We start from the raw sequence: 24,522 nt of genomic DNA on the forward strand, positions 1-24,522 counted from the left end.
GCTCAGTCGGCCGTAGTTTGTGGTTTGAGTTAGTGTCTGATCTCAGAAGTTCCCTTTTCTCCCTGAGCCAGCGCTTCCTCGTGGGCTCGCTGGACAGATTGTAGTCGCGAGGGCAGGGCCTGGAGTCGCTGCTGTGGGTGCAGCCTTCGCCCACACCGTTCCCTCTGCTTCGGCCAGTCGCGGAGAGGTGGCGGAGAGGGTGCTGGAGGGCTCCTCCCCCCGGCCCACCCCCTGGGCCCGAGGTTGGAATTTGCCGAACAACTGAGCAGACGTGGTCAGTTGACCTGGAGCCGGAACCCTCAGGGCCGGGCAGCGGAGAACCCCAGGAAGCAGATATGGTCACGGAGGCAGCGGTAGATGAAACCAGTGCAGCCTGCAGCCCGCAGAAGCCCCATTGCTCAGACCCCACTCTGCAGGTGCAGGAGCAAGGCCGCCCAGGCAGGAGCGCGGTCGACACCTGTTGTCCCTAGCCCCTAGCGGCAGAAGCCAAACCCGAGCTGTGAGGACTTAGTCAATGACTGCCAGTTTCCCTATTTTTCACCTCCTCCCCATCTCAGGACAAACCAGAGAAAGCCAATTCTGCTCCCCCATCCAGTTACATAGGACACCCTGCTTCCAGTCAGCCAGCACCGGCGTCGCCGCCCCACGCACACCTGAAGCCCTGCCTGGTTTTCTAAGCCTCCCCGCTCTTCTGCCTGGGTCTGCAGTGGCGGCCAAGTGCGAGTGGCGGCGGCTGATTCCTTTTCTATAGCAAGCTCTGGGTTAATAGTCCCTTTTCTCTTTTGGGAGAGTCTTTGTTTATTTCCACGTTCCAGTTACATTTGCAAAGAATGTTTTATGCTTAATGAAAAAGAGCAGAATAAAAATTTCAGACATGGTATGAATTCAACTTTGAAAGATAAATATAGAAAAAAAGAAACACCAAAATACCGAGCAATAGTCTTAAGAACTAGGAAAAATTGGTTTTCTACTTTATTTTTTCCTCCTTTCTGAAATAAACACGTAATCCTTTAAAAATTCATATATATGTATTTTTTTTCTTGAAAATCATAAGAATGACATGGTGAATGGTTCGGTACACTATATCACTTGGTAAGCAGGTTTAAAACACATATACAGACAGCCCTGGCCTGTGTGGCTTGGTTGGAGGGTCATCATGTAACCGAAGGATCGCAGGTTCAATTCCCAGTTGGGGGTACATTCCCAGGGGTTGGGTTCTCTCTCCAGTTGGGGTGTCTGAGAAGGCAACCAATCCACGTGTCTCTCACATCAGTGTTTCTCTCTCTCCCTCTTCCATTCTCGATAAAGCAATGGAAAAGAAAAAGTCCTCAGGTGAGGATTAAAAAATAAAAGGAGATATATAAATATACAGAATAAACATACATTAACATTTTTAGTTGACATGTTGCTTCTCCATCCAGCCTGGTGTTGGTGGATCACACTGCACGTGCCAGGGCCTGTTCCTTCACTCGCTAGCATTCGGCTCAATAAGCCCTTTCTTCCAGAGAAGCTTTTGTCTGTGAAAGGTGTTTTTTTTTTGTTTTTTTTTTTTAAGATTTTACTTTACCTTAGAGGAAAAGGGAGGGAGAAAGAGAGGGAGAGAACCATCAATGTGTGGTTGCCTCTCTCACCCCCCCTACTGGGGACCTGGCCCACAACCCAGGCATGTGCCCTGACTGGGAAGCCAAACTGCGACCCTTTTTGTTTGCAGGTTTGTGCTCAATCCACTGAGCCACACCAGCCAGGGCTGGCTGTGGAAGTTTTTGTCACTGTTCTGATTGTTAAGCATTTTGCATAGCATCCCAGGTTGAATGATAAATAGAAAGTACTATTGTACTTTTTTGTACATTCCTTTATCATACTGAAGGGGAGCAGAGTTTGCCAACCCCTAAATATGTTTCTTTGGGATATTACTTTAAGCTGGTTATTTATTTATATATATTTTAAAGATTTTATTTATTTTTAGGGAGAGGGGAAGGGAAGGAGAAGGAGAGGGAGAGAAACATCAATGTGTGGTTGCTATCTTGTGCCCCCTACTGGGGCCCTGGCCTGCAACCCAGGCATGTGCTCTGACTGGGAATCAAACCAGCGATGCTTTGGTTGCAGGCCAGCACTCAATCCACTGAGCCACACCAGCCAGGGCTAAGCTGGTTATTTTTAAGAAATGAAAGACTCCGGAAAAAAGTTTGCCCTTCCCTTGAAGTGCCTAAAATAATTTAGATGGAGGAGGACCTGCTCCAGAAAAGGAGCTCTCACCACAGAGAACTAAAGTTTAATAGGAACTAGTATGTTTCAGACGGGGGTGAAACTTATCAAGGCCTTTTGGATCAAAGTCCTCTCTGAGCCCATTGTTAAATACAGGCCAGCAAACATTTGTTCACCAAACATTTGTTCTTCCATCTCCCCGTGAATAGCTACCCCACCCCACTTTGAAGTCCCAAACCACTACACACCCCCTTTGCTCCGTCGCTCAAGGTGGCATGTAAACCTCAACTGCGGACTTTTCCTTGGGCCCCATATTCTCATGGAACCCCTGTATGTGCATACATAATTAAATTTGGTTATTTTCTCCTGTTGTCTCATGTCAATTATTAGACCAGCCAGAAAAAACAAGGGAACGGAGGAACCTTCCCCTCCCTCACAATATAAAAAGGTTAGATTTCTCCTTTATATTCTCCTGTTTAATTTTTTTGGTATATTCTTAAATTTATACTTCTACATGGCATATAAAACCCTTATCCTGCCCTGGCCAGATAGCTCAATTGGTTGGAGCATCATCCTGACATGTAAAGGTTGTGGGTTTGATCCCTGGTCAGGGAACATAAGAGAATCAACCAATGGCCCTGGCTAGTGTGGCTCAGCGGATTGAGCACTGGCCTGTGAACCAAAGGGCCACCGGTTCAATTCCTAGTCAAGGCACATGCCTAGGTTGCGGGACAGGTCCGCAGTGGGGGGGCATGTGAGAGGCAACCACATGTTGATGTTTCTCTCCCTCTCTCTCTCCCTCCCTTCCCCTCTCTTTAAAAATAAAATCTTTAAAAAAAAATCAACCAATGAATGCATAAACAAGTGGAACAAATCTGTTCTTTTCCACTCCTTCTTTCTCTAAAATCAATGATTTAAAAAAATTTTTACCCGGGGGGTTAGTGGAAAAAAAATTTTTTTTACCCTAATTTCAACTTATTTAAATCTTTCTAATTGATTATAATCAATGTAAGACTGTGTGGGATTCTTATGTGCTCATATATCTCAAATATGGCCAAGAACATAGTCTTTCTAGTAAGGATCTTTTGAAATTACTTTATGGTAAAAGCATTTGACCAGTTTGTATACATACTAGAAAGGAAGTGACATTGATTAGTGACTTTTTTTAATGACCCATCTAAAATTATTTCAGCCACCTCTTGCCAGAAGCAAAGAGACGGTCAGCATACTCTAGTCATCGGCTGATAGGAGGAACGAAGGTCGTCTGAAGGTCCCTCGCACTTTTCTGTTCTGTGTACAGAGTAAGGGCCCAAACCAGTGCCGTGGTCCCCACCGGGTTGTGGTCGGGTTCCCTTTACTCCGCTTTGTAGCTGGTCGGAAGCGGACTCACACGAACCTTGTGGACAAGAGTGTGGTCCCCATCTCCCTGGGTGAGGGTCCGGGCCTGGCCAGGGGCTAGGTGGCCAACGCGGGTCTCTTGTGCTCTCTGGTGTGACTTCAAGGAGACAGCATGCTTGCTGTCACCCCTCAGAGCGTGACGACATAGGGAGGGGCCTGAGCTATGCCCTCCTGGCCGGGGGCTCCACTAGACGCAGGCTGTGCCAGCTGTGGCCAGAACTGCCGCAGCAGCCCAGGACCCAGCTGTCTCTGCCACTTGGGGCCAGGACCGCCCACTTAATGACTGTTGTTACGAAAGAAAATGGTTTGGTTTCCTTGGTGGTGTTTTTCTGCATTTATTGAGACTGTGACCCAGAAGTTGTGAACAAGGTAAAATCATAGCAATTGTTATTTTTAAAACAAGCCATAAAATCTAGAGACAGCAAGTAGATTCGTGGTTTCCTGGAGCTGAGGGTAGGAACAGGCTGGCTGCACACGGCCAGAAGGGGCTTCTGGGGTCACGAAAATGTTGTAAAACTGCATTGTGGTGATGGTTGCACAATCCTGTGAATTTGCTAAAAATCACTGAATTGTCATAGAACAGGCAACTTTTATGGTAAGTTATGACTCAATAAAGCTATTACATTTTTAAAAAGCAATAGCCACAGAGATGTATCTTTCAGTAGAAGCGAGAGCGGCCCTGTGTGCCTGTCACACCCTGGACACCGACCATCAGCTCCTGAAGCAAAGCGAGGGGGTCCCTGCGGCGCCGCCAGTGGCCCTGCCGTCCACTTCCTGATCCAACAGGACATGCCTCCTGCACCCGAACCGGGGCTGCCCACACCTGGGGAGCGTGGAGCTCGGGGCTCCGCCGCAGGCCAGCACTGGCCCTGCTCCACCTGCTTCGGCACCTGTGTCCCCGTCCTCCCTGGGGCCTGAACCCCTGCCCTGCGGGGCACTGCATCTGGAACCTCAGGAAGGCAGCCTGAGCCCTGGCAGTGGTTGAGGGCCACGCTCAGGCTCGGGACACAGCGTGCTTTCACGTCCGTCCAGGGACTTGTTAAGGCACCAAGCACAGTGTCACTTTTTGGCTGACTGAAATGAACGCAGGGAGCTACGCCAGGACCTGAGGGGTGTGTTCCTAAGGTTAATGGTGAGGGTGCCGGGCTGGGAGAGCATTTAGAATGTGCCCGCTTGGCACCTGGTGTCCCTTGGCCAGAGCTCTGGCTCAGGGGCTCCTAGAGAGCTTCTATGGTGCCCAACAGGCAGGTGACCCCCGTGCTCCCACCCCCAGCTGCAGGACAGCGCCTGTGGATGGAGACCTTGCACGGCCTGCCTGTGGCAGAGGCGCCTGGCCTTGGGCCAGCAGGGTGGACAGAGGGCCCTGGTCCTCTGCAGGGCCCAGCAGGGCCCAGCAGGCCCAGGGGAGGAAGGGGGCGGGGAGCCTCTGCCCGGGCCCCTGCAGCTCAGCCTTCTTTCCCTCTACAAGTCACTGCTCTGGGGAGAAGGGGAGGCTGTGTCCTTCGAGAGAAAACAGGCCAGGAGGGAGGAGGGAAGGAGAACGGTCAGCCCCCACTTGGTGGGGTCTTCAGCCCGAAACCCCAGAATGTTCATGGTCACTGGAGGTGCTGAGCTGTCTCTCCACTTTCTTGTGGTCCTTGATCTTGAGTCCAATGTCTACCCTCTTCTCAAAGAAGTCCACCAGCACTGACTCGGTCAGGACAGAGGCCAGGATCTGCTCGAAGGAGATGCTCCAGTCGGCGTCCACTGAGCCCCCGCTGCGGGCGGTGGCCGAGGGGCTGTGGGCCTCCCCGCCCACCAGCGCGGTGTCCTCAGCCAGGTCCTCGCACTGCAGGGAGCCCGCGCTGACCACCGAGTAGGAGGACATGGACGTGTCATCTTTGGTTTCGTCGTCAGACAGGCGCCGGGGGGGAGAGCCCTGGCCCTCGCCACCGCCCTCCCCACTCGCCACCTGGCTCTCGGGTGGGGCTCTCCCAAGCGGGGTGTCTCCACCAGCTTTGGCCTGGGGGTCACTTGCAGCTGGTGGCTGCAGTTCATGTGCAGGGTCCTGAGCGGAGATGGGGGCTGCCGGCTGGTCCTCCCCGGTGGCACTGTCCCGGGGCTTCCTGCCCGGCTGCGCCGAGAACCGCTTCCCCACCTCCCCGATGCGCAGCAGCAGGCTGGCCACGGTGGCGATGGCGTGGTACAGGGCCTGCTCCGTGGGGTCTTCGCTGAACATGTTGTAAAGCGTCTTGCACAGCTCAATGAACTGCTCCTTTTAAGGGGAAAGGCAGAGAAAAGGCAGGGAGGTGGTAAGAGGGTCAGACGGCCAGTGCTGGCCTCTGCGTGCTGGGGGGGTGCTGTCCTGTTAGTAGTGCCCACGAGGGTCACAGAGAGAAGCAAGGTCCCCCGCTGCCCTTCGCCCAGCACAGAGAATAACCTGGAACCTCTCCCTGTTCCCGTGACCGTGCTGTTGGCAGAGACGGACCCATTTCCACCACGACCCTCCAAACCCAGGCGCTCCCTCGTTGTGCTTCGGAGCCCCTGGGAGCCTTTTTGTATCATCAATCAGAAGTGACGTCAACTCTGTGCTTGACGAAGAGGGTGGTGACAGGGCACGGGCAGCCTGGTTAGGTGAGGGGCGTGGGGAGATCCCCTTCCAGGTCCTGCAACCACACTTGCAGGCCTCCTGGGAGCCCCCTCCTCAGCGTGGGGGGTGGGGGTTGGGGGATGGAGGTGGGGGGAGGTGCCCCGAGGGCAGAGCAGGGCCACCCGCAGGCTGCACTCAGGAACTACCTTTGGTTACACGGCTCTGGCCCTGGCCTTGTACCTTCCATGGAGACACAGGCTAGGGCCTAGACACCTGCAGGCGAGCAAGGAGCCCGCGTGGGCAGAGCGCCCCCTGTGGGCCAGGCAGGAGGAGCACCAGGAGGCCGCCTCCTCTCAGAAGGGGGTGTGTCAGTCTCTGCCTGGGGGAGGGAGGGGGCAGCCTCCCCCAGGTGTTTCTGGCTCAGGACAGTGAGTAAATGTGAGGCCCTGGAGCCCCTGGCCTGCTGTCTTTCTGGAATTGTCCCTGGCTGCCATCTGACTGGCAGGCTCCAGAGGCAGGCAGGAGAATCCCCCCACTCTGGGAGTGCGGGGGGGGGGGGGGGGGCACCCTGCTCAGCCAGCATGCTCATGGTGCACGCTGCAGGCCTGGTGGGGCCCACCTGGTTCATCTTGGGAAGGTCCTTGATGGTCTCCTTCTGAGCCTCCTTCTCCTGGGCCCACATCTGCAGGTAGTGCCGACAGTCGGAGGGGCTGGTCCCCTTCTCCTCTGTGAGTGTGGAGGAAAAAATTAATCTCCATCTATCAAACGAGAGAGGGCTGGGGGCTGGTAGCAGGGAAGGAGTGGGCCACGGTGCGGTCTGGCACGGCGCTACCTGGGTCCTTCCATAAAACGTCCCAGCATTTGGGGCAGTGGAGAAAGAACACCCCAGAACACCCTGGGGTCTCCCCGGAGTTGTGGTGAAGTAGGTTTGACCTGAACCGATAAAGGCAAGCCAGCCTGCCTTGTCTAACATGGTGACCGAGCTCCACAGAGGCGGAGAGAAGACTGCCGAGAGGGGCCTCGGCAGAGAGCAGGCCCCCGGGAGGGAGGCAGCCACAGCCGTGGGTGTTCGCAGCTGCAGGAAGACTCGGCCTGCGGCTGAGTGGCTGAGGCGGGCAGGGCCTCACGCCTTTCCACAGGGGGAGCCTTGGAGCGAGGCAGGTTTGCCAGCTCCCTGGTGGGGGCCCCTACCCGCCAGTGGCGATCTGCTGGTTCGTACCTCCTCTCTTTTCCTGGACGTCCTCATTTCCACCTCCCTCTCGCTCTTCCTGCCTTAGTGCTTCTGGACGCCCGAGAAGAGAACACAGAACAGCCCCGCTGTGGCTCTGAACCGCCAGGCCCGTGGGCGAGGCCAGCCTGTGCTCTCCGCAGGCGCAGACACAAAGGCGCCCCTGCGGCAGGCCAGCCTGTGGAAGTGGTGCCCCTTCCTCCACGTGTCACGGGAGCTCTGGAGCCGCCGCGCTCACCTCCTGTCTTCCAAAGGGTCACAGACCCCTCACCCTGCAGTGTTTAAGTGAACAATGGCGCACATTTTGGACAAAAAGCCCCAGACCTAGTTTCTATGGTCTCTGCTGAAAAAGGTCAAACTGCAGGTCCTCATGAGCAATTCGACCCTCTACCAGCGCCCCAGCCGAGGAGGACGCTTTAAATACAGTGCGGCTCTGTCTTCTGTGCATTTCTGCCAGTGACACTTTGGCCCTGGCCGGGGGCTCAGGTGGTTGGAGCGTCGTCCCCCACACCAGAAGGCTGTGGGTTTGATCCCCGGCTGTGGGTTTGATCCCCGTCTGCGGGGCCTGTGCGGGAAGCGATGGATGGACGTTGCCCTCTCACATCCACCTTTCTGTCTCCCCTCTTTCTCTTTCTCTAAAATCAATAAATGTATCCTGAAGTGAGGGTTAAAAAGAGAAATAAAAGTGACATTCACTGGAGTTGGCACACACTGCCCGCTACGGTGACCTTGGGCCCAGGAAGGGGCAGGCTGCCTGGCTCTCTGTGGGGCCATGTTGGACACTGCCCCCCAGCCCCCCAGGTGGAAGGCTGCTGGGAGGGCCTGGCCAGAAGGAATGTGTATTGCTTGGCAAATGGATTGTAATTCCCTCTCTGTCTTCTGAGAGCGGCTTCTTGTCCTGTGTGACTGCTTCTTGGCCTTTTCTCTTTGCACGTACACACTGAGGTCATGTGATTTAGTGTCACACACAGGACACGGCCCCCCTTGTCCCGGGACCCCCTGAAACAGGTCTGGCTGGCGGCAGCACCCCAGCTCTGGCGCTCCCTGGCGGTGGGACAGGTGCACCTCTCTGGGCCCCGGCTCCCTGCTGTGGAATGGAAACCCGCTGCCTGGGGCTCTGGGGCCTCTGAGGACAGGGCTGGGAAGCACCCCGATCTGTCCAGGTTCTGAGTATGACAGAGGTCATCTGCTTGCTTAGTTTGTATACTTGAAATCAAGGCTCTCAGGCCTCACAGTCAAGGACAAGGAAGCCGTGACCGCGTCAGCAGGACTGCCTGCCCACGGTGTCTCGACACCGCTGTTTGGGGGCATCATCCTTGGGGTGCACTGCGTGCTGCCCCTGCCCCTGGGAAGCTAAAGGGGGAGTCTTGGTCAGTTCAGCGAATGTATCCTCTTACCCACCGGCTCGACTCCCAAGTCCCCGGCCTGGAAGCCCCAACTCTGGTCTGACGCTCCCAACGGGCTTTCAGTGCAGCCCAGGGATGACTTGTAACTGGCACGCACCACAGACACACCTTTCTCCACCGCAAAGGGAGCGGGGGCACGATAAACACTCCTCAGGGAGGGCACCTGCCGTCCTCCTGCGCCCCCAGTCCTTGCCCACGCTGCAGTGACAGCACGCGTGTCTTCCCCTAGGGCCCGACAACTGAAGGCTTTCCACACGCTCCGTGGAGCGGATGCCCTGGCGCCTGCGCAGTGCCCACCATGTGGTGAGTCCTCGCTGACTGCCCCCCATGAGCACAGAGGCCTCCGCTCCCCTCCCCAGGCCACAGGATGGCGTGGCTCTGGGTCCTCCCGAGGACTCGGCCACTAGCGAGGCGTCCTGGATCGAGAGCTCGCAGGCCTCCCGACCCTGCAGGGGACTGTCAGGAAGACAGAGCCCAAGGCCTGGAGGAAGCCCAGGGCCCAGGGGAGCCCCTGCCCCAGGACTGACCTTGAGCCTCCCAGGGCAGGCACAGATCCAGATCGGAGGCCAGAGGAGATGCTGGAAGCAAGAGCAGAGGAGCAGAGGGAAGAGGGAAGGAGAGGCAGGAGTCCAGAAGGCAGAGACAAGAGACACAAGTGAGAACCCCCCCAGGGACCTGCCTGAAGAGAGAGAGCAGTGCCCTCGCCCGCTGCTGCTGCGCTGCAGCCCCTGTGAGGCAGCCCCCTACCCCGCTCCCAGGGCTGTGGGCCGCCTGTGTGGGCCTCACACAAGCCAGCAAGGCTGTGGGGCTGTCCAGGCAGCGCTCACCTTCTGCAGAGCTGTCTTCAGTGAAATAGTGGGTCGCTTCCAGGGCTGACTCGGGCTCTTCCGGGCTCAGGGCTGTGCTCCGAGAGGGGTGGGGGGTCAGGGCAGGAGGAAACAAGGTCATTCACCCCAAGGCTCCCCTTGTGAGTCCTGTGCAGAGCTCGGCTCCCCCACTGGTGTGCCCCGCCACCCCCGGCCTGGCCACGTGGCCCGTGGTCACAGTGAGGCCGGACTCTGGCTGCCGCTACTTCTGTGACTTGTGCGGAGAGGGTGTGCGTGGAAGGTGGCAGACCGAGGCCCAGGTGCATTGCAGCCCGGGACAGAGCTGGCTCCTGGCCCAGCAGACCCGCTGGTGGCCAGTAACCGCTCCCCGGAGGTGTGCAGGCCACTGGTGCCTGTTGCACTGCAGGGAAGGACAGCCGCAGGGGAGACCCGGGCAGGGCGGGACTTTCCAGCTCTGGCTGCGCAGAACAATCTCTCAAACTGCCCCCGGGCTGAGCTCCGAGGCAGCTGCCGACCCTGGGCGCAGCCGGGCAGCAGCTGCGCCCCACAGAAGAGTGCCAGGGGCCAGAGTTTCGTCTGCCCAGGCACAGCTACCGCAGGGACCCCGCCTTGCAGAGCTGTCCTCGGGGCCACCCTTGCCAAACTTGGGGAGCCTGGCCCAGCCACCTCATGATCTGCCTGTCTCCAGACCAGCCCCCCCACCATGCTATGTGTCAGCAACCCCAGCAGGGGGATGGCCCCTGCTCATGGCCACAGGGCAGGACTCCCCAGGAGACCCCATGGGCCTGGGCGGAACCTGGGGAGCCCCTCCAGGGGGGAACTGGAGCCCTTGAGAAACTTAAGGGCAAGCTAATGACCACAAAGGGCTTCATTCTGAGCCACGCTGCGCACACCCCAGAGGCCCAAACCCACGGGTGGCCTCTCCCAGGTCACAGCCCTGCTCTCTGCCCCCGACTGTGCTGTGCTTCAGCACTAGCTCGTGGGGAAGGGGGCACCCCCACTCTGCTTGGCACCCCCAGAGGCCTTGTGCCCTGGATTCGGCAGGGCCAGCTCTGGATAGGCGAGCACCCCTCATGGGGGTGGGAGGTGGCTCTCACCTGGGGGCAGGTGCAGCTTGTAGAGCACCTTGAGTTTGTCCGTCAGGTCTCCGTGGTACATCCCGCCTGTGGAGGATGGCTGGGATGGGGCTCACTGATGAGAGGGCCCCCAAGCCCACATGGGCCCTCATTCCCACCCCCTCCTCCCAGTAGGTTCTCCTGGGCCCTTCCTCACAGCTGATGCCCTCTGTAAAGGTCCCAGAGGGCCCCAGCCCCTTCTTGACCCCTTCTCGGGGCCACAGGCTCAGCAGTCGGCAGCAGTGGGAGGAAAGCTGAGGGAGGAAAGGGCCCCACTGGGTCCTCACGTGTCCCCAGTGGAAGCCAGCCCTGGGGCCACTCACTTATCCCTGTCACGAATTCCTTGAAGTTGATCAGCGAGTCCTTGTTTCGGTCCAGGAGCCGGAACATGCGCCCTGCCAGCACGGGGGTGTGGGTCCCACAGGCCCAGGGCGTCAGGCTGGCAAAGAGCTCCTGGAACTGGCTGGCGTCGATGCGGTACTGCTCCAGGTAGGGCAGGCTTGGGTCCCGGCGCACAGCGGTGGGCTGGCTGCTCCCCCAGTACTGACTGGCCAGGTGCTTGGCCTGCAGGGAGTACAGCCAGGTGAGAGGGTGGTCATCCTGCCAGGCTGCTCCCCCGGCCACCCCCTCCTTCCTCCAGGGCTGCAGAGGCTGAGTGGGGAGCACTCAGTTGGACTCGGCCTCACAGGGCCTCTCCGCCTGGAACCACCAGCCCCCGTCCACAGGTGTGGGAGCCGGGCCAGGTTACCGCTGGCTTCTCTGTTCTGACCCTGAGGCCACAGCACAGCAGCAGAAGCCAAAGCAGAGGCAGCTGGGGGGGGCACATGGGAAGTGACCAGAACTGCCCAGTGCGGCCTTTGCTGTCTGTGCCAGCCTTTGGCACCCTCCCCCCTTCTTCTGTGAGCAGCACCTGAAACTCTAGGATGGTCCCTTCTGTCCTGCCCTTGAGCAGCAGAGTGGGGAGGGCACATGGCCGTTCTGGCCCAGTGACCAACACTCTCCTATAGTCCCAGGACCCTAGGCCTATAGCTAAAACCAATTGGAAAGAGAAGTTCTCTTTCCACTGGGTTACTGAGAGGCCAGGATGATCAGAGCTGCTGCTGACAGTACAGCCACTCCACAGGAAGAGCAGCGTAGAGGACATCGGAGGTGGGGGAGCCTGACAGTGTGTCTGAGCGCCTGGTTCCAGCCATACCTGAAGCTGTGCATTCCTAGCTTTAGTCACGTTCTGTGTCAGCTGACTCGAGTGGACTTCCTGACACTTCAGAGAACTTCCTGCCTAAATGCCAAGGATTATATCCTGCCCCATGAGATTTGTGCATCCGAGGCTGTTTTTGATCTCTGGCAGGAAGAGCTGTGTTGAGGGAGCACTGAGGCGCACTGAGGGCCTAGGGTGGGCATGGGTGCTGCTGTGCTCTGGGCTGTCACCTTAAACACCACGTAGAGGTCCTCCAGCTCTTCGACTGAGAAACCAATGTCCCCAGGGATGGCCCGGACCTGCCAGGAAAGAGAAATGGACACAGTGATGGATTGATTCTCAAGTTCCTGCCACGGGAAAAGCAAGACGCTCTCTGAGAGAATCTCCACGTGGATGAGGAAAAAGACACGAGCCACGCCTCAGTGCTGCCTGCTGGCCAAGCATCAGAGGGCCGTCCGTTCAGGAACAAGAGTGAGGTCCACTCACTTCCCTCGATGCCCGTCTGCCACTACTCAGTCCACACTGCCTCCTGCTTTCTGTCCCGAAGGCCCGGTCAGGGACCCAGGGTGCGGGGCGGGCGTCTAGTAGCTGCAGTCTGGCCCCTGGGGAGACCCTGGCACTGGCTCTTTGGAAGGTGTTCTAGAACTTCTCGGTAAGTCCTCCCCCAGGGGTGAGGGGCAAAAGGCTTAGAGCAGAGGCGTGGGTGAGGTGGCTGCGTGTCATGACCCAGGGGCAGGGGCACTGCCAGGCGGGAAGGCTCGGCGCAGAGCGAGACGGCGCTTGGCCTGCAGACACACCTGGGTGTCAGATGCGTTTCCTGGTGACCAGCTGTGAGCAGGAAGTGTGACTGGCACCCACACCCGATGCCAGCCCCCCATGAGGCTGCACTGGGGAGCTTGGCACCTGCCCGCCCTGAGGGGAGGTCTGAAGACACGCAGTGGGAGCAGCCCCCTAGGTTGCTGCCCCCGCCCCGCTGGTCCCGCTGGTCCCCCATGTCTCCGTACCACGCTCCTCTTGGCCGTGTCCTCCAGGGACTGGATCACCTTCAGCCTCTGTTTGAACCGCATCTGCTCAATGTCGTCGGCCCGCAGGCTGCCGAACTTCTGTTGGCCAAAGGTGACTCCATGAGGTCGGGGAGGCCACAGGGCAGAGCGCCACCCTGCTGAGGCCACCCGCGGCCACACAGGCCGAATGGAGCGGCCGGCTAAGTGCCCCTGTGAGTGCTGACCTCATAGGACACTTTGAGGAGGTCGAAGATGTCCACCTCTTCAGGAGGTTCATCTCCACTAGTCAGCAGGGCGTGGAGATGTGGGATAGGGGGAGAGACACTCTGCTTATTGACCACATTATCCAGGTACCTGTGGGGATTGGAGAGATGGCGGCATCTTACCCTCTGCTAAGTGATGGGCTGGAGGGTCCGGCTTGCACAGCCTCCGCATTAATGAGGGAGCCTGCCGAGGGCTGGGCAGCCGCTAGTGGGCGGGGAGGTGAGCCTGGGGAATCGGTTACTCCCAGAGGCATTGGGAAGCAGGCCTCACCTGCACGAGGCTGGGGGGCTAGGCTGTCCCCTGGGGGCCCCTGGGCAGGACCCTCTGTGAGCCCAGACCCCACCACAGCAGGAGGTGGCTCTGTCCCTGCAGGGATGTGCTTCCTCCCTCTGCTGGGGCCCTGGGGACATGGGGACTCCCTGGCCAGGAAGAATCAGGGACCAGGAGCAAGGTGCAAGAGGAACCCAGTGTGGGGGTGTCTTCAGGGACTTGCTTCCCCAGGGACACAGCCTCAGGACAGGGCTTGGCTCTGGTTCCCCGGACCTCAAGTCCTCCCAGGCTCCCCGGCTGGGCCTGACCCTCCGGAGGGAGAGAGTGGTTGACCTCCTGCACCCACAGTTCTGGTTCCCGAGGGGCCCGGGGTGCTCGGCACGAGAGATGGGCATGAGAACCGGTCGCAGACTCTGGCCGCCAGCTTAGCCTCCTGACATCACTCTGGACAAAGCAGGCCCCCTGCAGGCCCCCACAGCACTTGGGTTGGCTCAGCAGGCAAGCGACAGTGTCCTGGGCTGTCCCGGACAGCTGGCACCCCAGGTGGGGCAAGTGCGTGCGCACGGCCAGCCAGCAGGACAGCACATAGCTCGGGGCATGGGCCGCAGTGGGCCAGGAGGGGCCTGGATGGAGGGGTGTGAGGCCAGGCGGGGGACTCAGTTCCTCTCTACAGAGAACCACCAGTGGTACAGGGGGTCTCTATGTCCCAGGGGAGAAACAGGTCAGATTCCAGTCAGAAAGGGCCCTGTGGAACGCTGGTGGGTGACGGGGGAGCAGGGAGAACAGTAACGAAGCAGGCACGGGGCCCCAGGCAGGAGTGTCGTGGGCATGGAGGGAGGGGGCTGGATCCCCGGGGGCATCTATGAGGACGAGACATGGGGATTGGAGAGGAGGACGCCAGGACCACAGTTTGGTGGTCCCAGCAGGCCCAGCGTGGGGGCCTCGGCCTGGGTGGCGGGCGGGAGGGATGCTGCTGGGTTCAGGGAGGCAGGAGCCGGAGGCCAGGCTCCTCCCACCACCTGCTGCCCAACAGGCCCTCCTGCCCAGCGCATCCAGGGCGCCGCCCCCCCCCCCCCCCCGTTTGATCTTCTCCAAGTGGCGACCATGAACCCCTGTGCCTTTTGTCTCAACAAAAAAGGAGGCTCCCCCCTGCCTCTGGGAGTGTCCCTGCTCTAGCCCTGGCCGGGTGCTGGTGGGCAGGGGGTGGGGTCGCTCGGTCACCTGCCCAAGACGGTCATGGCCTCGCCCTCGTCGATGCAGCCCAGCAGCTGCTCCATGTTGGCATCCAGGACGGCCAGGGCCACCTGCAGGACCACCTTGATGCCCTCGTAGAAGAAGCAGTCGACAATGACCACAGCACTCTCGAAGGGCATGACACTGAGGAAGAGGGTGAGGAGCCAGGACAGCGAGATGCTGGCGATGACCCCTAGCTCCTGCATCTTCTCCGACAGCTGGGGCAGGAAGTCTCTTGTGAGCTCTTCGAAGATGCCTTGGTCCACCAGGGCCCCTAGGGAGCGCACCGAGAGCATGGTGAGCCCTGCCCCCTGCTCTGTGGCCGCGTGTGGGGCCTGGGGCCTGAGGGTCAGGAAGCCGAGGGTCCCTGGCCAGCTCCGGGGCAGTAGGGGCTGAAGAGGGTGGGGCAGGCAGACAAAAGAAGAAAGAAACCCTCTGCGCTTGCTTTCTTCCGACCGTCATGTACCCTCTACACAGCTTCCAAACCCCTGTGTAAGAAGGACGACTTCTCCCATTACACTGGGTTTTTTTTCTGGGGAAACACGCATTTCTCCCTGGAAGTCACAGTGGCCTCGTGTGGCTTCTGCACCTGCCCCACAGCTGGTGAACAGATGTGATTCTAAAGAACCCCAAGAGTGGAGACCCAAAAAACAAACGAGAAGGGAAGGACATCTCGAAAGAACAGGCGTAATTACACTCGCCGTGATGATGTGAGTGAGTGCACTGCGAACACGGGCTGCCGCGAAGGGCGCACACGGGCTGGGGCGGGCTGGGCGTTTCCCACAGTAAAGAGTTTACAAAGAGTTAGATGGATAGGAATTCAGGCACCAAGCTGACTTTTAAAAACCACCAAAGTGTAACCTGTTGTCTTCCCGCCAGCCCATCCGAGGGGGTCCACAGGAACCTGGCGAGCCGACTGGGGCCTGCACGCAGCCTCCTAGTCTGTCCAGTGAGGACTGGGGCTGCCTGCAGCCTGTGGCGCGGCTGGGGGACGCACGGGCTCACGTGTGGGACGTGCTGGGCTGGGGGCCTGACCCCGGGAGGCGCGGCCCCACCCCAGGAGGCCCCCTCCCCCAGCCGCGGGTGCTCACCCACCACCCTGGTGTTGTAGTAGTCGGGCAGCATCCGCTCGCAGAGGGCTACCAGCAGCCAGAAGGCCTCTTCCTCGCTGCCGTAGAGCAGGAGCACTGAGGTGACAATGTTCATGGCCTGTGGGCACGGACATGATGAGCAGAGGCTCTGGAGCTGGACACCACGGGGAACTGTCCCCTCCCCCAAGGGGTTTCGCTCTACAGCAAACCATCCCACACTGGGCTCCGTGCAATTTGTCCAAAAGCAATTTGCAGGCAGACAAAGCCAGCCAGCCGTTCCCCCACATGGGCCCACGGTCACTCGGAAAACCGAGAGGGCGGACGGGAGCATGTGGCACATCTTCAGGGTGGCGTCCGGTGTGGGAGCCGTGGCACGGTGTGGACGGGTGTGCGAGTGAGGGGTGTGCGAGGCCGCATGGCTACAGGGAGGCTATGGCCGGTCGGGGGGCCTGCATGCCGCTTCAGTGGTGGCAAAGGAGCTCAACGCTCATGTAGAGCTAGCACACCAGCTTCCCGCGTGCGGGAAGGTGTCAGGCAGAACAGCGGCCCTACAGAAAGTCGCTTTCGGGGAGTTGGCTTGCTTGTCTAAAGTCCAGGGGCAATCTACGGAAAACAAAGCCATTTGACCTGGCTGGGAAAACACGCAGTAGGTTTACAACGAAAAGCGGCCGGAAAGGCACATCGAAGCTGCAGTGAGGGGACACCTCACACCATCAGGGTGGCTGTCCCCAAAACGCAGGAAGTAACAAGTGTCGGCGAGGACGAGGAGGAACTGGCAGTCTTAGGCAGTGCTGGGGGGATGGAGAAAGGTGGCAATTCCTCAGGACGCTGAACACGGGGCTACTGCGTGACCAGCACCCGTGCTCCTGAGAACAGACACCAGACCACTGAAAGCGGGGCCTGGGGCTGGCGCTGCGCCCCTGGCTCGTACAGCCAAGCGCCTGTCTATCAGGAGATGGACTGACCAATGTGGTCCATCCGTACGATGGACCATCACTCAGTCTTAGAAAGGCGGGACGTGCTGACACTGCCGCAGCATGGTGAACCCGGAGGACGCCGCGCTCGGTGCAGTAAGCCGGTCACAGCAGCACAAACACTGCGTGACTCCACGGAGCTGGGGCTCCTGGGGGGTCAGGGTCGCACAGACAGGACGGGCTGTGGAGCAGCGGCTGCTGGGGGGCCTGGGCAGCTGTTTAATGGGGGAGCGTCTGCTTCACAAGAGGAAAGAGCTCTGGAGGTGACGGCGGGTCGGCTGCCCGAGGACACACCGAGTGCCACGGAGATGGCGAGCTTCTCGCTGCGTGTTTCCTCGTACACACATCAGTGCCACACCAGTGCCACACACCAGTGCCACGACAGCGGGAGCCAGGCCAGAAACACGCAGCACACAGCATGGGGCCGAGGTCCCCAACTGACATCATTTTGCATCACACCTCCTCCTGCGGCCAGGTGCTTCCTGGGCGCACAGGCCCAGGGCCATGGGGACCTGCTGCCAGGAGCCGCCAGCGACCCGCTCCCCTCACCTGGCAGTAGCCGATGGTGGGGTTCCGGAAGGCGTACGCGGTCAGCACCCGCCGAAGCGCGGCGATGCCAAGCTCGTTCTGGAAGGCGGGGTGCTCGGGCATGGAGCGGTGCAGGTCACGCTCGATCTCCTCGGTGGCCAGGCTGTACTTCCCTGTGGACTGCTCCACCAGGTCAGCGTAGTAGCCGGGGTGAGTCACCATCTCGTTCCAGGCCCCTGTGGAGACACAGCGGGCAGCCGGCTCTCTCCTCCTCCCTCCCGGACTGTGGGCCGGAGCAGGAACACAGAGCAGAAGGGGAACTCCGGGGTCAGTCACGTGGTGTGAGGCAAGGGCTCCTCGGAGGGCGGCCCCACCCAAACCCCAGAGGCCGACGCTGTCCTTCTGAAACTTCCAAGTGGCAAAGGCGTGAGTTTTGTCGGAGCCCCTCCTAAGGAAAGGGGGCCTCAGGGGGCTGCCTGTGCCCCACTGCAGGTGGGAAGGCGCCAGCCAGCAACAGCACCCCACCCTGGTGCCTGCTACCCAGGACACCCCTTCCTCGTGGGCCCAAACGAGCATCCCCCCCCAGAGGAGTCCCATTTCTGCCCTGAGAGGGAGGCCAGCTGGGGGTGAGCAAGGCAGCTCACCAGAGAAGAGGAGCCAGAGCTCCCCACGAAGGCTCTCGGGGATGCCCTTCAGCACCAGCTCCCGCATCCTGGCTGTGCGGTACATACACACACCGCGTCCATACTCGAAGAAGTGGATGTTCCACGACTCCTCCTTCATCTTCTCCTTGGCCTGGGGGAAGGGCAGCAGGGAGCCTGGGGTTGTGACCTGGGGTGCTGGGGCCAGGGGCTCTTGGGCCCTCCTCCCCCATCCAGCATGCAGACCGGCCATCTCAAGCTTCTGAGGGCTCATGGTGAAACTGCCCCTGCAGAGACAGGCCGGCGGGCACTGCCCGTGGTGGGCACAGCACTACAGGCTGGCCCTGGCTCCCCCGGCCTGGGCCTCGGAGCCCGTGCTCTGGGCTTACCCCCTTGGCTCCCAGGTCCTCCACTGGGGTGTCTCTCTGGAAGAGTTTGAGCAGGCCCTGGGAAGCGGTGGGAGCCTCCTGTGCGAGGGAGCCTTGGCGGCCCCCGCAGGGCGAGGTGGGGCTGGCGGGCTGCTCCGACTGCTCCCGGGGAGCTGGCAAAGGCTGGAAAGAACAGAGGAGAATGCTGGGCCCTCGAACCACCTGTGTGCAGGTAGTCACCACCTGGCGGGCAGCACCTGGCCTGGGCGGGCAGGAGGCCACACTTCGGCCTGGTCTACCACACATTGGCCCTGTCCTCCTTCACCAGGCGTCCCCAGGCAGGCCGGCCACCACTGGGAGGCCCTCTCCATGAGGGCAGGGCCAGGAGAGAAACCCCGAGAAGCCAGCTCCTGTGCCTCCCTGGTGCATGGCTGCAGTGCACAATTCTGGGGACACTGTCCCCGTTCCAGCCTCTGGGGTGTAGGCCCAGCTCAGCCTGTCGGGATGGCTGCTGGTGGCAGCTGCCCTGACTGTCCCAGGCTCCCGGCCAGTGACTGGCTCCAGCTGGGACTGTCAGGAGAGAGAAACCAGGATGCCATGGAGCAGGCGCCAGGGGCCGTCCAGCCAGAGCGCACAAGCCCAGGCCCAAGCCTGCACTCCTGCCCCGCCTTTGTCGGAGCAACCAGGTGGCACCGGAGGCAGTCCCTCCTGCGCTGCCCTCCACGCCTGCCCACTGAGTAAGGCCAGGGGTCTTCTCTCCCTCAGGCTGCCCGCCCACTGCCCTCCTGGCACTCCGAAGGTTCTGGAGTTTGCTGGCCCGTGTGCATCTGCTTCAGACACTCATGCCAGCTTCAGACGGGGCTTTAGTCAGTGGTCTGCTGCTTCCAACGAGGCTGCTGGGGCTGTGAGGGGGAAGGTGAGGATGTGGACCCAGAAGTGGATGTCAAGAGGGGCCCCCACCTGTGGGCCCTCTCTGCTGCGGGCTACTCCCCCACAGGGTCCGACCTACATTAGGGGAGGCCCCAGGAGGGCTGCAGCCCAGGAATCGGCTTTCCCACTGCACAGATGGCCAAGGGCAAGAGAAAGGAGCCCTGTGCATTCTAGGAACATGCGGGGAGGGGGAGGCGGACTCGATATGGGGCTGGCAGAAGAAAAGGGGGGCACCAGGAACAAAGGTCTGCAAGGAGGCCCTGACCTTCAGGGTTCTTCCCTGGCTTTCTGGAACCTCTGCCTCCAGCCCTCACACTGCCAAGAGAGCAAGTTCAGGCGTGACCGCCCACCCCCACGGGGCACATCTGCCATCAGAGTGCACACCCACCTCCTTGGGGGGGGGCACAGCATTGAGCCCCTCAGGCCCAGTGTGGGTGACACCCGACACCTGCGCCTGTGGCACCTGACTTCCGGGGCAGCTCACGGGCAATGCTCTGCACAGGAAGTGTGTCCCCTGGCCCGGGGGTCAGCTGGTCCAGAGCCAGTGCCCACTCTGGGTCTCCCCTCAGCTCCTTCCCTGACTGCCCACCGCCAGAAGCAGCACTGCTTCCAGGGGGATACTGGTCACGGGCCCCCTTCTGCTGGCAGCAGCTCCCCTTTTCACACGGGGACCCGTTTCTCCCCACTCTTGGCCCCATGCGCTGTGGGTTCTGCTGTGGCCGTCAGGGACAGCCCCAAGCTGACTAATGAACATTTCCCACCCCCAGCCTCGGGGGGCTCGGGACGGTGTCACCCAGTGGCCACCAAGGGAGTGCAGCAGTGACTCTACAGGGAACATCAGGATGAGGCAAGGAGGCGGGGCTTCTGCCATCCTGGTGGCACCGGGGCCTGGGGATGACACGGCTGGCCGGAGGCCGTATCCAGGGGTGCAGCAGCCTGCTCTGAGGACAGGAGGCCACTGCAGGGACTTCTTGGCTTTGTGGCTAGTGAGCTGCAGTCTGGGCTGAGCCTTCTGCCCTGAGCTTTCCCGCCAGGCCGCCGGCACAGCACCATGCCTCTTCCTGTCCTGCGCGGGGTGCCCGCACCTGTGATGGTTTCCCGGGAACACACATGCAAGTCCGTTCCTTCACCACGTACAGCACAGCGCGTGTCCACTGTACTGCAGGACAGCCGTTTTAGTAAAAGAGCTTAAAAGGGGAAAAAGTAGAGAACTCTGAGAGGCGCACACCCACAGACCACCCCTCTGCCCCAGCCGGTGTTCTGAAATGGACTGTGGGTCCGCTAAAGTGCTCCTTCATGACAAACTGGAGAATCCGGGGGACAAGTCCTCAGCCAAGGCTACGAGCACCCTGATAAGAGTATTTTTGAGATTTTCTTTTTAAAAAAAATTTAAGTTTATTTTATTGATTATGCTATTACAGTTGTCCCAATTTTTGCCCCTTTGCCACAATCAACCCAGTAGTCCCCTTCCCTCTATTGTTCCCCCACGTTAGTTTATGTCCAAAGTCATACATATAAGTTCTTTGGCTTCTACATTTCCTGTACTATTCTTAACCTCCCCCTGTCTATTTTCTACCTACCATTTATGCTACTTATTCTCTATACCTTTCCCCCTCTCTCCTCCTCCCACTCCCCTGTTGATAACCCTCCATGTGATCTCCATTTCTGTGGTTCTGTTTCTGTTCTACTTGTTTGCTTAGTTTGCTTTTGTTTTTGTTTTAGGTGTGGTTGTTAATAACTGTGAGTTTGCTGTCATTTTACTGTTCATATTTTTTATCTTCTTTTTCTTAGATAAATCCCTTTAACATTTCATATAATAAGGGCTTGGTGATGATGAACTCCTTTAACTTGACCTCATCTGAGAAGCACTTTATCTGCCCTTCCATTCTAAATGATAGCTTTGCTGGATACAGTAATCTTGGATGTAGGTCCCTGCGTTTCATGACTTGGAATACTTCTTTCCAGTCCCTTCTTGCCTGCAAGGTTTCTTTTGAGAAATCAGCTAACACTCTTATGGGAACCCCTTTGTAGGCAAGTGTCTTCTTTTTTATTGATGCTTTTAAGATTCTCTCCTTATCTTTAATCTTTGGCATTTTAATTATGATGTGCCTTGATGTGTTCCTCCTTGGGTCCAGCTTCTTTGGGACTCTGAGCTTCCTGGACTTCCTGGAAGTCTCTTTCCTTTGCCAGATTAGGGAAGTTCTCCTTCATTATTTGTTCAAATAAGTTTTCAATTTCTTGCTCTTTCTCTTCTCCTTCTGGCAGCCCTGCGATTCGGATGTTGGAATGTTTGGAAATGTCCCAGAGTCTTCTTATTCTCTCCTCGTTTTTTTGAATTCTTGTTTCTTCTTTCTGTTGTGGTTGACTGTTTATTTCTTCCTTATGCTCCAAACACTGATTCGATCCTGGCTTCCTTTCCTTCGCTGTTGGTTCCCTGTGGATTTTTCTTTATTTCACTTAGCGTAACCTTCATTTCTTCCCTTATGCATTTTACCAAACTCAATGAGTTCTCTGAGCATCCTGAGTACCAGTGTTTTGAACTCTGCATCTCATAGGCTGGCTATCTGTTTTGTTTAGGGTTTTTTTTTTTTTTAAACTTTTTAAAACTTATTTTTAGAGAGAGGGGATGAGAGGGAGACAGAAAGGGAGATAAATATTGATGTGAGAGAGAAGCATCAATTAGTTGCCTCTTGCATGCCCCAAACTGGGGACCAGGCCCGCAACTCAGGCATGTGTCCTGACCGGGAATTCAACCAGCAAACTTTTGGTTCACAGGCTACCACTCAGTCCTGATTTTCATCCATCACACGTGAGCGAGCCACACCAGCCAGGGCTCGTTTAGTTCTTTTCTGGGATTTTCTTCTGTTTTTTTCATTTGGGCCATACTTCTTTGTCTCCTCAATTTGGCAGCCCCCCTGTGTTTGTGTCCGTGTATCAGGTAGAGCTGCTTTGACTCCCTGTCTTAGCACAGCTGTTAAGTTGTATAGGGCGGAGCCTTAGGGAATCAGCAGGGTGGGGCTTCACAGCTTTGTGGCTCTGTGTGGGGGAAGGGCTCGGAGAGGGGACAGTGCTGCTGCCTGGTTTCTGGAGGTGTGCTCTGCACCTGCCGTTTCCACTCACTGCACACACTTCCCATAAGCGGTGCCCTTCCAGCTGTGCCTTGTAGTGAATCCCAGAGGAGGTGGGTTTGCGTAAGTACTAACTCCGTGGGGGCCCTCTAAATGGACCCTCTGAGAAACTGCCAGTTTTTTCGATCGTCCTGACCCGCACTGGTTTTTACAGCCGGAAGTTATGAGGATTTATCTTCCTGGCGCTGGAACCCTGGGCTGTCTGTTCTGGCCTGGGGCTGGGATTGCTCGCTCCCCAGGCATCCCTTCTGATTTTCATCCATCACACGTGAGCGAGGAACCACCATTTCCGCTGCTGCCTCTCTGCCCCATCTCCGTGTCTCGGCCCCTCCTACCTGTCTGGATTAATGTGTTGTCTTCAAATCCGCTGTGTCGGACTTCCACACAGTTCAATTTTCTGGCAGTTCTGGGTGTTGTTTTGAGGTTAGTTGTAATTCTTGTGGTTGTGTGAGGAGGTGAAGCGTGCCTGCCTATGTCTCCATCTTGACTGCAAGTCCTATTGTTGAGATTTTTTCAATGGCTAGGGCCACCCTAGCTTCTCTGTCTCCCGTTGGCTCATCGCCGATTCCGGATTTCATGTACTGTCCTGTGGACTTGCCGGAAACAGGCGCCCGAGGGATCTGCACCCAGTGTCACTGGCTGTCTCTCAGAGGCACTTGCTGAGGTTCTGTTCAGTGAGCTGTTGCTTTGGGGACAGGGAGCTCCATTGTCTGGTGCTTTCTGGTCACCTCGGCTCTCCAGGCTGTCAGAGCGGAACTGTTTTTCTCTGCCCCCCGCCCCCCGCCGTGACCTCAGCACAGCTGCTGATTGGGTGTCCAGGCAGGATCACGCTGTGAGTGGCGGTCGGGCCCCACCTGCTGTGGTCTGGGGTGTACAGACTCCCTCTCTCCCGGTCTTGCTGAAGAGGTTGTCTGTGGGCTTTTACTTCTACCCTTCAAGTTGCCTGTGTGTTTCGATGCAGAAACTTGAGGAGGTGTTTTGAATTACCAGCTACCGCCACCTCGCCCCAGGTGAAGGCCGCTGCAGCCAGGCTTCTCTCTGCCCTCCGCCGAACAGCTCTCAGCAAGCCCACGGGACCGCTCTTTGCTGGGACTGCTCTTTGCCGCCTCCAGTGCTCAGTGCTCCTGTCCCTGACTTCAAACTTCACCCATCCAACCCCCACCCCGCCCCGGACCTGCTCTTCCTGTGTCTGCCTCGTGCCACCAAATGGCGCTTCCACCCTGTAAGCTGCTCGGGCCAGAGCCACAGGGTCATCCCGACCCCCTCTTCCTCCTGTACCCCGCATCGAATCCGCCAGCTCTCAGACCTGCCCGCAGAATGTGTCCCGTTACATGCTAGTACTACACAATCTGAAAAGGAAATAAAGTAATTTCACTCACAGTAGCACCAAAAAGAATGAAATACTTAGGAATAAACTTCGCCGTGGTGGTGAAAGACTCCTACGCTGAAAAGTACAAAGCACGGCTGAAAGAAACGAAAGAAGACACAGACAGACGGAAAACTCGCCATCGTGGGCTGGAAGACTTCAGCCTGTGCGACACTGGCCCTGCCCCGCGTGGCCCGCAGATCCCGTGCAGCCCCGTACCAAAGTCCTGACGAGGTTTCTGAAATTCATATGGAGCCACAAGGGACCCCAAATAGCAAGAAAAAAAATCTTTAAAAAACAGTAAAGTTGGAGGTCTCAGACTTCCTGATTTACAATTGACTGTAAACCTACAGCAGTTAAAACAGCGTGGCCCTGGCAGGAAGACAGAGGCACGTACCACCGGGACAGAACCGAGGGCCCGGAAACGAACCCTCGCACAGATGGCCAATGACTTCCGACATGGGTGCCAAGACTGCTCACTGTGGAATGAATAGTTTTTACCGCAAACAGGGCTGGAAAACCTGTGTATCCACATACAAGATGCGAGGCTGGACCCTCACCTCGCACCACACACAGAGAGAGACTCAAAATGGAGCCAACACCTAATGCAAGAGCTAAAATTATAAAAGTCTAAACAAAACAGGAAAAGCTTCATGACATTGGATTGGCAATTATTTCTTGGATGTGACATCAAAAGTACAAGTAATAAAAGAAAAACAGATAAACTGAAGTATGTAAAAATGAAAAACTACGTGCATCAAAGGACACGATCATCAAAA

The 24,522-nt window shown here is 58.0% G+C and overlaps 1 protein-coding gene across 3 annotated transcripts in view; it reads right to left on the reverse strand.

Moving 5' to 3' along the window:
* Window positions 1-3,922: 3,922 nt before the first annotated feature.
* TBC1D9B (TBC1 domain family member 9B) overlaps window positions 3,923-24,522 on the reverse strand; it is a 39,657-nt gene continuing 19,057 nt past the window's right edge. Inside the window, exons 8-22 of one of the 3 annotated variants that reach the window (XM_045188261.3) lie at window positions 18,341-18,502; window positions 17,955-18,105; window positions 17,332-17,546; window positions 15,809-15,926; window positions 14,706-14,991; window positions 13,175-13,304; window positions 12,951-13,049; window positions 12,177-12,245; window positions 11,072-11,312; window positions 10,731-10,796; window positions 9,634-9,705; window positions 9,334-9,384; window positions 7,392-7,454; window positions 6,792-6,898; window positions 3,923-5,857 (exon numbers count right to left, since the gene is read on the reverse strand). In XM_045188261.3, the coding sequence (XP_045044196.2) occupies window positions 5,171-5,857; window positions 6,792-6,898; window positions 7,392-7,454; window positions 9,334-9,384; window positions 9,634-9,705; window positions 10,731-10,796; window positions 11,072-11,312; window positions 12,177-12,245; window positions 12,951-13,049; window positions 13,175-13,304; window positions 14,706-14,991; window positions 15,809-15,926; window positions 17,332-17,546; window positions 17,955-18,105; window positions 18,341-18,502 (2,517 nt within the window). In that variant the 3' untranslated portion in view covers window positions 3,923-5,170. Of the gene's footprint in view, window positions 5,858-6,791; window positions 6,899-7,391; window positions 7,455-7,652; window positions 7,673-9,333; window positions 9,385-9,633; window positions 9,706-10,730; window positions 10,797-11,071; window positions 11,313-12,176; window positions 12,246-12,950; window positions 13,050-13,174; window positions 13,305-14,705; window positions 14,992-15,808; window positions 15,927-17,331; window positions 17,547-17,954; window positions 18,106-18,340; window positions 18,503-24,522 lie in introns of those variants that run through there. The other 2 variants (XM_024551266.4, XM_045188262.3) reach the window with 2 other exon arrangements.

Source organism: Desmodus rotundus, chromosome 10 (genome assembly GCF_022682495.2).
Source record: "Desmodus rotundus isolate HL8 chromosome 10, HLdesRot8A.1, whole genome shotgun sequence".
Classification (NCBI taxonomy): domain Eukaryota; kingdom Metazoa; phylum Chordata; class Mammalia; order Chiroptera; family Phyllostomidae; genus Desmodus; species Desmodus rotundus.